Below are 14,642 nucleotides of genomic sequence, written 5' to 3'. Positions count from 1 at the left end.
TTAAGGAAGCTTTTAATGTTTGACACACTATTGTATTTTAGTATTTTGTTGGAAGTTGCCCAGAGTGGCTGGAAAAACCCAGCCAGATGGGCAGAGTATAATAATAATAATAATAATAATAATAATAATAATAATAATAACCTCACAGCAAACCTGAGTCTGCCATCACTGTACACTCAGCAGGAAGTGCCAACCTATTCTGGATATCATGACAAATATGCTCCTACAAATCCAAGTGTGTGATTCACACATTACACACACACACACAAACAGTGAAGCAACCCCAAAATCAGCCCATTCCTACATAGAAACAATTTCCTAAACCTCAGACTTTTTGCCGATCTCACTTTGGTCAATTTAAAGCTCCTTCTATATTATAGAATCATAGAACTGTCGAGTTGGAAGGGACCCCAAGGGTCATCTTGTCTCAACCTTTCCTCTAAGTAGCTCAAGAAGGCATACATGCGTCTCCCACCCCCCTCTCCTTTTATCCTCACAACAATCCCAGTGAGGTAGGTTAGGCTGAGAGCAGTGACTAGCTCAAGGTTGCCCAGTGAGCTTCCTGACCAAGTGGGGACTGGAACTCTGCTCAAGCTCCTAGTCTTGACACCTGGACCACTGTACCAAACTGGTTCTAAGTTTAACATGCCTTCTAGAGGACTTAAAGAGTTATTGGCACATTTTGTAGCATTTCATTTGGCTTAACTAGCAGATTCATTGTTTTCCCCACCTCTTCAGAGGCAGTGCTCACAACATGACTGCCACAAGGAGACTGAACTGCTTCTTCTTTGATATGATCAGAGATGGGCAGGTTAGTGGAGAGGAGAAAAGAGAACAACATGGTATTGGAAGTGGCATGCCTAGGAAGAGAGTCATAGAGGACAGGACACATTTTTATCCCACTTATCCATGTTAAAGCCATCTGAGCAGTTGGGATATATGCCCAGGGAAAGCAAGCCCTAGCTGAAGGTCCCACACAACCAATCAATTGGTGGGAGGGAGGGAACAAACGGAACCAAATTTAATAACACACTCATTATCAACCAGCCTTTGTTTAATACTAAATAAGCTGTTGTGCTGATTCCCAAATACTAATTTTTATACAGTATATTGTATAGTATATGTTTTTCCACAGGCAATGGCAGTAATACTGCACAGCTCTGAAACCACCAGTTGCCCCCATTCTTCCATTACAGGAGCTATATATCAATGTAGTCCAGACAACAGGAAGGTAACTTGCAAAGTATTTATTACTTTTACAGATTAGTTGGAAATTGTTTTATTATATACAGAAATATAACTTTAAATATAAAATCCCAATGAGATACAATCAAATTCACTTAAATCTGTATAAAGTGAAAGGTTATCTGGCTCTTAACTTTGCCTTCCTAAAACAATATAAAAATAAAATTCTGATCAATTACGGTTTTGATTTAAAGTTTTAGAAGTAGTGGGTTTTCATGACTTGCTGTTCAGAAAAAAAACGAGCTGAAAGACATACTTCATTGCCACATTTAGCACCATTAAATGTTTCTAAAGAAAGAGAATGGACTAATTCTATTTCAGGAAGTCTGCTGTCCTGTTTTTATGGCTTCAAATTGAGAACCAGAATCTCCTTTCTACCCAGTATTCTGCAGGTGACTAGTAAAAAACAGTAATTAAAATAGTATCGAAGTGGGAAGATTTTCTATTTTCAGTGTAATCATTAATCTATAGAAAGATGACCCTGCCACTTTGTAATGAGCTGAACACAGGGAGATGGGAGATGCACTTTGCTAGAGAAAAGGGGGAGGCTACACATATTGCTAGCATCTATTCTCATATTACCTCCAAATGAATGCAGCCCTTAAAAGAGAAAGATTCCCTTGCCCCTCCTCATTTAGCCTAATCCAGAGTTCAGATTTTACTTAGTCCCAGGGAAATGTATACAGGATTGCAGTCATAGCACAGATCCAGATCGATTAATGAAATTCTACAGCAGGCCATTGCTGACAACTCAACCTGCTTAAAAAATACCACTTCAAAATAAGCATTGTCCAAAATAAAGCATACTGTGAATGAAAGCTATAAAAAATCAGAAACACCTCTGTATCAGAAACACCTCCCTCCATGTGTATTGTATTGATTTATTTTTGTAAAGAGAACTGCTTATCCAATTAGAATTTACAACTGAAAAAGTTCAGGGTATAAATAGGGCAAAATGGTTCCAATTAATGTTTGTGTGACTTTAAATCAAAAGGAACAGAGCACTATTTTTAGTTGTACTATTAAGAGTAGCATACTGAGCTTTACTCCAAAATCTCTGGACTCTGAGCTATTTTATCTAGGCCTCGAAGTCATTGTTTGTAATACAAACATGCATCCAACTCTTGGTAACACAAACAGAATTTTTGACCAATAGCTACATAACGTGATGCATCCCAAATCACATGAATGCATTAAGAATTAGCTGCTGAATTAGACTTACAACCAGTTATGATGCTATTGTGAACAATTGCATTAATACTGATTTTTTTGTAAACATCATAGCTGACGGGAATTACAAATTGTTAACGACTAAATCCTATTTACTATGAGTGTAGATATATCTGTGTACTAGAGCAGACACTAATCAAATTAACATCTTGCTTATTCTTTCCACAGTGCTCAGCTGATTATAGGTGCCTGTATGAATTGGGGATGTAGCCAAAAGAATGCTATGTCACAGTCCCATCAGTGTAAGAATTTCCACTTGTGCCAATGATACTGCTCCCTAAATCTGTTGTAGGGGTTCCCCCAACCTTCCAGAGTAATTTGGGGATGGCATTAGGTCAGGTGGGGGAGGAGGGGGGAAATCCTATTATATAAGCAGAACTGTCTTAGAATTTAAGCAATCCATTCTTCAGAGTGACACTACAGTTACCTTCTTTCAGCAGCCTAAATTCAGGTTGTTGATCATAAGAGACAAGTATGGTACAGTTTGAGAGGCAGATTATTGCAAATGACTTGGAACAAGCAAATACTTTAAAACTAAAGATGTAACAAACATGTATCATTCTTGTCTTTTTGAACATTAGAGACTGTATGAGAAATACATACATATAGGATGGGTAATGTTTGATTCAAGAATGATATACAGTGGAACCTCGGGTTGCGAACGTGATCCGTGTGGGAGGCACGTTCGCAACCCACAGCGCCGTGTCTGCGCACACATGGGTTGCGCTTCAGTGCTTTTGTGCATTTGTGAGTGCCGAAACCCGGAAGTAACCCGTTCCGGTACTTCCGGGTTTGGCGTGGTGCGCAACCCGAATTCACGTAACCTGAAGCGTCTGCAACCCGAGGTACCACTGTACTATTATAAGATTTGCAATTTCTATTATACACAAGCTCTAAATAAAAAAGAATAGACTGCAATATGCAAACTTTAAATCAGAACTGCATTGATGGGTTCCAAACCCAATAAATATACTTCAAAATATTTTCCCTTTTAAAAAGTGCAAAAAATCCACACTCATACATTTGTCTGTCTTATATGTGAGAGAGCACTCTTTGCACATGCAGAGAGAAGCATCTCTGGATTGGCTTCTGCCAAAGCAGATACACTTGGCTTTAGAAGGGAACAGTTATGCACTAATCATGCCTGATGATACCAAATGGAGCCTGCATCCATACACATACAGCATTATCTGTTGCAGAGTACTGAGATGCAGCATTAAATTACTACTGCCCCCCAACTTTTACATCATGTAGGCAGCTGCCATTTTAATAAGAAGCTCATGTGTCATTAAAATGCATTACCCTTTTATTTTTATACTTTATTAAGGTGCTAGAAAACATAATTTCACAACATTTCCTGGAGTCTATTAAATATTCGCTGCCTGTGCTCCATTGTTAAGCAATATCCAATAGCAGCCTCAGTTTCTTGAATTCGTTTTTGGAACCGGCACCCATCACGTGCAAATTCTTCCCAGGGTCCTTTCCGATCTTCATTGCTCACATAATACTCAGTAACTTCTTCAAGGAAGGTCACCTACATGAGACAAAGTTAGATCAAATAATCAACTTGCATTTAAATAGCACCTATTTTAATTCTACATTTGTTTTTAAAGCACAGTAAAGGAAAAACATAAATACGCAGTTACCAAGTATTTATCACCTAGGTGAGAGGACTATACTGTGACATTTGTGCAATACATTTTATTCATTTTCATGTGTATTAAAGATATCAGTGCGTGTGGGTTAAGGGGCACAGTGGATAGCAGCCATGAACAATACTGAACCGCTGGCCTGCTGTTTTAATTAGGCTTGCCGGGCTTTTCCATTTGATCCACAAGGCCATTTTGGCCAAGCCACACCTACCCAACTTGCAGATAGTTATGAAGGAAGTTTCCAGACATCATATGATGGAAGTCAGCAAAGCTCACATTTAAATTCTGATGTGTTATGAAATCTTTCCCCAGCTTGACAAAAATGCACTCACAGCACTATAGACGAACACACAGAACCAATCTCGAATGTTGGTCTCCTTCCAAGGCCAGTATGAATCAACTGTGTCAGAAGAGACCATTTATTAAAAACATTTACGACTACAGTGGTACCTCGGTTTATGAACTTAATCCGTTTCAGAAGTCCATACTTAAACCAAAGCCATTCTTAAACCAAGGCACGCTTTCCCTAATGAGGCCTCCCATCGCCGGTGCCCTTCCACTGTTCGGCTTCTGTTCGTAAACCGAGGTAAAGTTCACTAATGGGAACACTACTTCCGGTTTTATGGAGTTTTTATACCAAATAGTTTGTAAACAGGGCTGTTCTTAAACAGAGGTACCACTGTGTATGGCTGTCTAAGATACATCAAAGGAATCAGTCTATTATTATGAACTGCTGTGCAGACTAGGGCTTTTTCATCTTGCTAAGCAATGTCTTTTTCTTCCCATTCTGATAAATATTTTATATTAATCTGAAAGGTTTTTACTTTACTGTGACCATTTAACTAGACCTAATAACGTTATTACCCTAGTGTTACTTGTGGATTTCTCTCTAAGGACTAACATGGCTGCTTGCCCTTTCCCCCTTCTCTTTAAACAGAACTGCAAATACTGCTTGTTAAGCAGTCTTAATCAACTATTACTTAGGCAATTTTACAGCTAGAAATTATGAATTTAATACTTGAATTCCTTAATCTGTCAAGATTAGAGCATGTAATACACACCCATACATATTTTATAATATCAGGTCCCTTAAAGTTTATAATAATCTTCATTCAAAAAGTGAGACACAAGAATCCTAGATAGTTACATCAGCTTCTGCCTCTGCTTTATGCTTTCTTGCCATTTACATCATTCCAAGGTATCCTCCAGGGCACCATTACCAGGTCATGTAACATTAAGGTATATATTGCACACAGATCCTTGTTCGTTTACTGTGTCACTAGAAAGAAATACACAAGGGGGTTGAATTTGTTTTGAGAGAAGTCACTGTGAGCGATTTACAGGGAAGGTTGAGTTAAAATGTGTAATTTCACCACTCCAGGGATTTCTGAAATTCTATGTTTGGTTAACAGAAAGGTAATCCATCTATATCTAGACACCATGAATTATTGTGCATATTTTTTTGCTAAACATCCCTTAGTTCCTAACTGTATTGCAATCCTTAATATCAAAGTTCAGCTGGGCAAGGCAATCCCAACCTTGGCTCAGAACAGAAGTGGAAGGGAGAGATAAGCTGTTATGACAAGCTGGTGTTGCATTCACACCTAAATCAGTCAAATGCTGTCATGTGAGAGCCCTTCAACCCCTCTCTGTAGCCAGAATGCCGTTTTTGGGGCTTTCTGCATGTCACCACTGGCAGAGATGCTGAAGGTGGGTGAATCAAGGAGCGCCATGCCAGGAGGGTTAGCTCAAGAGATGTCTCCACCCAGTCCAACATCCTTCACCCACCCAAGCCAGCCACAAAGGGGGCTTGGATTGCAGCCTATGACACCCACAACATAAATCTCTCAGAACACTGACATTAATGCAAACCAAAGCTCAAGTAGCACATCAGGGTCACAGAGTTTTACTTAAATTGTGCAGATTTTAGAAATAGTTTATTAACCACTTTATCATTCTCATGTTATTGCATAGTCTACCTATATTTTCATACAATCGTAGACTTGTAAAGTTGGAAGGGACCAGGAGGTCATCTAGTCCAACCCCCTCGCTTTATAACAGGAGTCAGAAAAAACAAGTGTAGGCTGCAAAACTAGGCCTGGGAAGACTGGGTTGATCACTCTCTCTGTGTGTAACCAATCATACAGGATAATATAAGTGAAATATAATATAAATTAGGAGGAACCATGCACCTGAACTACTTGGAGAAAAAGAAGGATTAAAAACTAAGTTATAGCCATTGCCTAGAATAGAATTTTGATCTAATTATAAATACTCCCTTTTAAATAAAGAAAACAACAGAAGTTTTGTGATAATTATCTTGATTTTGTTGTAACTGTACAATGAATTTTAAGGTAATACATCATGGGGAATGCATAAACAAATAGCAACACAACTAAATGAATGGAAAGTTCCAGCTTGTCCTAGCTTAAGGCCACTTGCCCTATTCCTAAATAGAGTAAGTTTCCTGATTTAAAAAAACACAATGTATTTGTCAGTTCTGAAGACCCTGAAAGTGTTTATTCTGCTGCAATTACATGCACCTGCTAGATATTTTGCTGAGCAGCACAAATAACTACAGCAAAACAGACTGTTTCAAACATGACTACACAGATGAATAGATACTGCATTCTAATGTGTCACAGAAGAGTTCTCTTTTCTGAGGTTTCTACATTGAACAGTGCTAAGTTTAAGTATCCACGAGGATTAACAATAATTTTGCACTACAGCATTCTCCTAGGAAAGCTAGGTGTGACAGAACAACATTAAGCAAACAAAGCATGAGTCAAGTAATTATATTAAATTCCTCAGAAAGCCATGGCAGCTAATCGTTGTTAGCCCCAAACAGACTGGAGGCTTGAAAGAACAGACTGGTGCACAAAGAGGCCCACACCTGCATTACTACAAAGCATTTCTAGCTTTGTTTCACATAAATCAATGGGATTTATCAAGAGAAGGCGGGGAGAGAATGGAGTCTAGGATAAAACAGAGTGGCTGAATTGTGACTGAAAGTAGAGGGTGCACAACTCCTGCCACTCACATGGAGCCTGTCACCCATGAGTCAACTTCCCATTCTTACAGAATCTACAATATGATACAATGCAATGAAGAGAAGGGAAGTTCTGAAATGCAAGGCAAGTACAGAAGTGGAAATAGTAAGACAAGTAAGCATAAATAACTTTGAAACAAATTTAACCCCTTCATGTGCAGCTTTGTAATTTTAGTACTAACTTGCATTGTTGGTGCAATGCTAGCTTTGGAGGAAATCTCCATTCTTCTAAGAAACATGGTATAATGTGTATCCCATGCCCCAATACATACAGTGCTCCCAAATGTGATTTCACAATGTGTGCTGCAAGAGGAAGAGAAAGACAAATTCTTGCAAGGCATTTTACATTCTTATTCCAGCCACAGGATTAATTAATCTACAAAGCAGTTCTATGGAAATTTATCTTGGCCCCATGATAGCCAATTTGTGATACCCAACTTGATACTCTATTTTAAGCTCAGTCCTGGGCAAAAAAAGAGTGTACTATTTTAGGAACAATAATTTCAAAGAAGTAGAAAGAACAAGTCAGCTATGCCAGGAATTACCACAGTGTGACACTATAACTTTAGTAATTTAGGTCATAGTTCAGTAATGGGGAACTTGCACCTCTACAGATGTCATTCAATTACCACTCCATCATCCCTGACTTCTAGCCAAGCTGGTTGGGGCTGATTAGAGTTGTAGTCCAAAACATATGGAACGCCAGTTTCTCTATTACCGTTGTAGGCCTCCCAGAAGTTACTTTGGTATAGAATCATAGTATTGTAGAGCTGGAAGGGACCCTGAGGGTTATCTAGTACAATCCCCTACAGCCATATGTTTAGCTCTGTGGTAAGCCACTCTACAGGTCTATTGGGAAGGATACACATATATATATTTAATATATTTAAATGGCACCTCCTGCTTGCATAATAAACCAATGTAAAACATACCTTTTTCTTCTTCTTACACTTTCCTCTAGAAAGGACACCATGCTTCACATTTTCCGTAACCTCAGTGTCTCTGTTATCGATCAGGTGCACTTGACAGCTAAGTAAGATGCTACATTGAGAGGGTCCAAGGCCTGTCCCTGTCGGTCCTTTCAAGCCACTTTTCCCTTTCTTTTCTGCAGTCTGAAACTGTGCCTTGAAATTGAAAGGGTTGTAAGGATCCTCAGCGTTACAGAAAGAGTTCCACAATTTCAAGTTTTCCGATTCATCCACGCTGCTGGACTCCCACTCATCTTCCTCCCAGGAACTTTCAGTCCACGAGGAAGTATCCTCCACCTCCTCTGACTCAACAGGAGGCGCTTCCTCGGGTGTGTTCCCAGCAGTTCGAACAGCTGCTGTGAAATTCCGAGGATCGTAAGGATCTAGGCTACAAAAGGAGTTCCACAAGTGAATGTTTTCCCCATCCTGGCTGGCGGCATCGGATTCGGAAAGGGAGCCTTCGCTGTCAAACCCGTCGTCGTCGTCGTCTTCATCCCCTTCACCGCCCGAGCCTTCTTCCTCCCCATCGCTCTCCTCCCCGCTGCAAGCACCCCCTAGGATGTAATCGATCAGTTTGTTAGGACACGCGGGCCTAGTCACCGCAGGGATATCTTGCTCTATGTCCGAGTCCGAGTCGGACGGGGCCTCGGAAAGACCCTCCTCCCCGCACGGATCCCCCGCACCAGGACGCCCGCAGGCATCCCCGGAGCCTGGGTGCTCCTGAGCTTCCTCCTCACGGTCATCTGCAGGCAACGAGTCTTTCGGGGCCCAGGAGTCCCGCTGCTGCTGCTGCTGCTGCTCCTCTACCTCCAAGCTATAGTAGCCGCCGTCGGGGTCCTGCGCGCCGAGCCCGGCCTTGCTCCCGCGCAGATGCACCTGCTGGAGGATCTCGGGGAGCTTGGAGAGCGCGGAGCGGGGCTCGGGCAGCTCTTCCCAAGCAGCGCTGAGAGGGCCCGGCAGCGAGCCCTTGTCTGCAGCGCCGAGCACGTAGGTGGAGGAGGAGGCGGCGACCAGGCGCAGCTGGTGCTGGACGGCGATCAGCGGAGGCAGCCCTGTGGCGTGGGCCTCGGACTGGAGCCAGAAGAGCGGAGCGGCCTGGCCCGGCACGAGGCGCTGCAGCAGCTGCGAGAAGAGCCGAAGCAGCGAGAACGGGGCGTCGGCCTCCGGCTGCGGCGGCAAGGCGGTCGGGCGAGCGCCGAGGCGAGGGGCCGCCTGCTCCCGCTCCCTGCTCGGCTCCATGGTGACGGGTGGTGCGCCCAGGGCTGCTCACCTCAGCGCTTCAGCCCCGCGTCGCTCGGCCGCTCCGGAGGCCTTTCGGGGATGGCTGAGGACGCGGCGGTGGCTTCTCCCCGGCTTGGGCCACGCCATGTTCCGTCCCGGCGGAGACCGGCGGCCGCTTCGGGGCTGGATAGGAGTCGCTGGTTTGAAGCGAGAGGAACAAGATGGCGGCGAGAGAAGGGCGCAGCAGTTAGGCCGCTGGGCGGGAAGACCCCTCCTTTACCGAGCGCAGGCGCACACGCAGCCCCCCTCAGCAAGCGCGGAAGCGAAAAAAGCGTCTCTTCTTGTCACCTGAAAAGGGAAGATTAAAGGCCGGGTGGCGCTTCGAGTAACATCCGGGGAAGCTAGATAGCAGTCGGCGGCTCGCGATTGGTTCCCTGCTCAATCGCGGCCCCGCCTCCCTCGAGGGAGAGCGAGAGAGCGCACTTTGGTGACTGAGCGCTGGCGCAGGCGGGCGATTGCATCAGCCGGTTGCTCTTCTAAATTATTGGAGGGTTATAGAAACATTCTGCAACGTTTTTGTTTTTTAAAGGCGCTTCATACCTGTTGAGGTGCAGCTTATTAGCAAAGTTCCATTCAAAAGAAATGAAGATCAAGGAGGAAGAGGAAACACCTCCCAGTTACTTACCTCAGAAATCATACTATTTAGCAGCCTTCTCCAACCCGGGGCCCTCCAGATGTTTCTGCACGACAAACCATGTCATTCCCTAAACGTCAGCTATGCTGGCCGGGGCTGATGGAAGTTGTAGTCCAAAATATATGGAGGACAACAGCTCTTGGAAGGCTGCCTTATATGTTCATAGCAAACTTGTTCTCCAGGGATGGTGCCTTCTGTAGCCAGAAACGGTACCATCCACACACAAGGTCCAAGGTATCAGCAGGCCTCAAAACCCCAAGGTTTTCAGAAGTACATAAAACCAGCCCAATGCAATGCTGGGACTGGGATGGAAAATATGAGGTGGGATGATGTAGGTAGAGTATCTTGGCTTGTGGGTATTATCAATAGGAGCACCCCACACTGCAAGGGTGGCCAGATACAGAAGACAAGCTGCCCTTGCTAAAATTCCTTCTACACAGTTGTGACAGCTGCAAAGCCTCTATCCTCTTTTGCATTTGGTCCCCCTAACTGTAATGTTTGGTTTATGTCCAACTTGTTCCCCAGATTTCAAAACATCTTACTTAGGAAGCACTGTCTGCTAATAATTGGTGGTGAACTGCCTTTGTCTAGCCAGGCTTCCCCCATCTCTGTATGAACAGCAGAAAGAAGTCAAAGCGAAACAAAAAAATGTAGAAAAGTACACTTAAGGGCAGCACAAAGATAAGGTTGCTCTGCAAACAATGATAACATACGGTTAGCTACCCCGCCAAAGGTCAGTTACGCAAGAGGAGCTAATAGAGATAAGATGACCTTGTCGCAGCGCTAAGGAGCATAAAAACTACTATGATGCATCAGACTAAAGGTCCTTCCAATACAGCATTCTGTTTCCACTACTTTGCATTTGAGAAGCTCACAAGCAGGAGGTGAAGGAAACAGCCTTCCCTTGGTGCCTATTGCTAATACAGTGGTACCTCGGGTTACATACGCTTCGGGTTACATACGCTTCAGGTTACAGACTCCGCTAACCCAGAAATAGTACCTCGGGTTAAGAACTTTGCTTCAGGATGAGAACAGAAATCATGCTCCGGGGGTGCGGCAGCAGCGGGAGGCCCCATTAGCTAAAGTGGTGCTTCAGGTTGAGAACAGTTTCAGGTTAAGAACAGACCTCCGGAACAAATTAAGCACTTAACCCGAGGTACCACTGTAACTGGTTCTCAGGAGGTGTGTTGAGGTCAGCTGCAGCAGGTCACTGGTTTAAGAAGGGTACAAGCCTTTTAAGGCTGTCATCTGTGCAAATCAGACATACTTCCACATAACCATACATCAGGGGTTGGCAACCTGTGGCCCATGGGCCGCAAGCAGCCCACGGGGGCAGTTTAACCAGCCCACGAGCTGCTCATGAACCGAGCAGCCTACTTGGCAAGTCCCCATGCGCTGCGCTAAACCAGCGCAGCATGGGGACTTGCTTCTGTGGCACCAAAAATCGCATCTGCGCATGCGTAGATGCCGGAAACGACGCCTGCACATGCCCAGACGCCGGAAATCACACCATGCGCGATCTGGCCCACAGAGAGATCTCCGTGGGACTTCACCGGCCCAGGCAGGTAAAACCTTGCTGACCCCTGCCATAGATAGTACGCATCCCTTTCTTGCTTCAATGGAGGTGTGTGTGTAGAAATCTCTGATACATATTTGCATATATGGGCTGCAGCCTACTGTATAAAGATAAGGGTCACATCCATTGCTTTGCCTGCTTCTTACCTCTTGCCACACCTACTTTTCCCTCCAGCTCTGCCCTCCCCTGGAAGTTAATTCATAAGATTCTGTTACGCACCAACTCAATCTCCACAAGCAGTGCAAGATTCCAGGGGTTCCAGTCGCTTACCCAGGGTTGTGTTTCCATTGGGAAGATAGAGGCACATATACTTGCACATATATCCATGCAATGCTAACCAACAGTGCACCCTTGCAGGGCTGGTTTTACCAGGAGGCAGTTGCTTCAGCAGCAGATTCCAGAGGAGATGCCATGCTTCTGCCTCCCCTTCTTTAAAAATAACATAAAATAATCCAGGCAGATGTACCATTCTGACTGTGCTTCAAATATAAATATTAAAATTTATCATGCACTGGAGATTTGGTAACAGTGCAATCCTAAAATTGTCTACTCAGAAGTTAAGTCCTATTGAATTCAGTGGGCTTTCCTTTTGAGTTGACATGCATGTTGTTGTTGTTGTTTAGACTCTCCATAGTTTGACTTTGCTGATGATGGGTAGACTTCAGGAAAGAAAGGGCCTGCAAAATATGACTTGTGAAAGTTGTTGTTGTTGTTGTTGTTTAGTCCTTTAGTCGTGTCTGACTCTTCGTGACCCCATGGACCAGAGCACGCCAGGCACTTCTGTCCTCCACTGCCTCCCACAGTTTGATCAAACTCATGCTGGTAGCTTCAAGAACACCATCCAACCATCTCATCCTCTGTCATCCCCTTCTCCTTGTGCCCTCCATCTTTCCCAACATCAGGGTCTTTTCCAGGGAGTCTTCTCTTCTCATGAGGTGGCCAAATTATTGGAGCCTCAGCTTCACGATCTGTCCTTCCAGTGAGAACTCAGGGCTGATTTCCTTAAGAATGGAGAGGTTTGATCTTCTTGCAGTCCATGGGACTCTCAAGAGTTTCTTCCAGCACCATAATTCAAAAGCATCAATTCTTCGGCGATCAGCCTTCTTTATGGTCCAGCTCTCACTTCCATACATCACTACTGGGAAAACCATAGCTTTTACTATACGGACCTTTGTTGGCAAGGTGAGTTGACATGCATAGGTTGCATTATAAAAACTGTCTTGAACCATATTTCCTCATGGTTGCTACAAAACATTTTGTTAACCACACTATACTGAGTTATCCCAGATAAAGTGATCAGCCAAGTGCTTTCTTTTAAGCATAAGTCATATTGTCATATGAGATGATTAACCAATTTTTAAAAGTTGTGGCACGTGTGCAGGTTTGAAACTCACTTAGGTCATTAGTAATCCAATTACTTTAATGTTACAGGCATCCTGCTTATACAGATCATATGGTAACAACACATAGCCATTGCCTACTAACTTGTGACTGTGATCTGAAGTATTTGAAGGAACAGAATGACAAAATTTGATTCTGTTATTTACATGGTTTTAACACACACGCCTTCTTTAGGGAGCTAATTTACATGAAACTACATTACAGTTGCCTGTGTTCTTTATTTTCTGCCAGGGAATCTACAACAGGCAAAAATTCAACAGGTGCAATATTCCCAATTATTTCATCTTCATGCGAAGAAATGCTATACCAGTTGATTTTCTGCCTATCATGCACCCAACCACCAAACGAACAGAAGCCTTTCCCAATAAAAGGATGCTACTGGATAGGCTCGGAGATAATCCAGGGTTGTTTTTACAATCTAGGATTTAGGTAAGAAAATATTTTTCTCTGTTGCCAAGTGGTCCAGTGGTTAAGGAGCTTGGCAGCATCTCTGAAGGCCATGGGTTCAAGTTCTGCTTATTCTCACACTGGATGGCTGCCTACAGTTCACTCAGAAATAAAGTGACATCTAAATTGTGCCAAATTTATCTGTATTTTGATTCCTGCATTGCAAGGGGTTGGACTGGTGAGTCCTTTCCAACTTTACAGTTCTGTGATTTAGTTGCTACTCAACCTACCACAAAGGAGGCTATTAAGAACTGTAAGCATGTGTCTGATGTGCGGACTTCCTATTGGCATCTGGTTAGCCACTGTGGGAGACAGAATGCTGCATTAGATAGAACTTCAGTCCAATCCAGCATAATTTTTCTTACGTTCTTATGACACTGAATTAGCACCTGGGCTATTCTAAAGCAGCCCGAGTTTCCATTGCCACATAGCTATTGGAAAGTTACTTTCAGCCCCAATCTTTAATGTTGTTGTTGTTGTTCAGTCGTTTAGTCGTGTCCAACTCTTCGTGACCCATGGAGCAGAGCACGCCAGGCACTCCTGTCTTCCACTGCCTCCCACAATTTGGTCAGACTCATGCTGGTAGCTTCGAGAACACTATCCAACCATCTTGTCCTCTGTCGTCCCCTTCTCCTTGTGCCCTCCATCTTTCCCAACATCAGGGTCTTTTCCAGGGAGTCTTCTCTTCTCATGAGGTGGCCAAAGTATTGGAGCCCCAGCTTCACGATCTATCCTTCCAGTGAGCACTCAGGGCTGATTTCCTTCAGAATGGATACGTTTGATCTTCTTGCAGTCCATGGGACTCTCCAGAGTCTTCTCCAGCACCATAATTCAAAAGCATCAATTCTTCGGCGATCAGCCTTCTTTATGGTCCAGCTCTCACTTCCATACATCACTACTGGGAAAACCATAGCTTTTACTATACGGACCTTTGTTGGCAAGGTGATGTCTCTACTTCTCAAGATGCTGTCTAGGTTTGTCATTGCTTTTCTCCCAAGGAGCAGGCGTCTCTTAATTTCGTGGCTGCTGTCACCATCTGCAGTGATCATGGAGTCCAAGAAAGTAAAATCTCTCACTGCCTCCATTTCTTCTCCTTCTGTTTGCCAGGAGGTGATGGGACCAGTGGCCATGGTCTTCGTTTTTTTGATGTTGAGCTTCA

General features: G+C 43.7%; 1 protein-coding gene across 1 annotated transcript; it reads right to left on the bottom strand.

The window, feature by feature from the left end:
• Window positions 1-1,232: 1,232 nt before the first annotated feature.
• Window positions 1,233-9,862, bottom strand: PPP1R15B (protein phosphatase 1 regulatory subunit 15B). The gene is made up of 2 exons (XM_079980717.1): window positions 8,109-9,862; window positions 1,233-4,009 (listed from the first exon to the last, which is right to left on the bottom strand). Exons 1-2 carry the CDS (start codon window positions 9,381-9,383, stop codon window positions 3,821-3,823), a joined length of 1,464 nt encoding a protein of 487 aa, XP_079836843.1. The 5' UTR covers window positions 9,384-9,862; the 3' UTR covers window positions 1,233-3,820.
• Window positions 9,863-14,642: the final 4,780 nt, after the last annotated feature.

Source organism: Podarcis cretensis (assembly GCF_951804945.1).
Source record: "Podarcis cretensis genome assembly, chromosome: 6".
Lineage (NCBI taxonomy): Eukaryota > Metazoa > Chordata > Lepidosauria > Squamata > Lacertidae > Podarcis > Podarcis cretensis.
The sequence above is the reverse complement of the archived record's forward strand: the minus strand, read 5'-3'. Positions and strand labels throughout refer to the sequence as shown.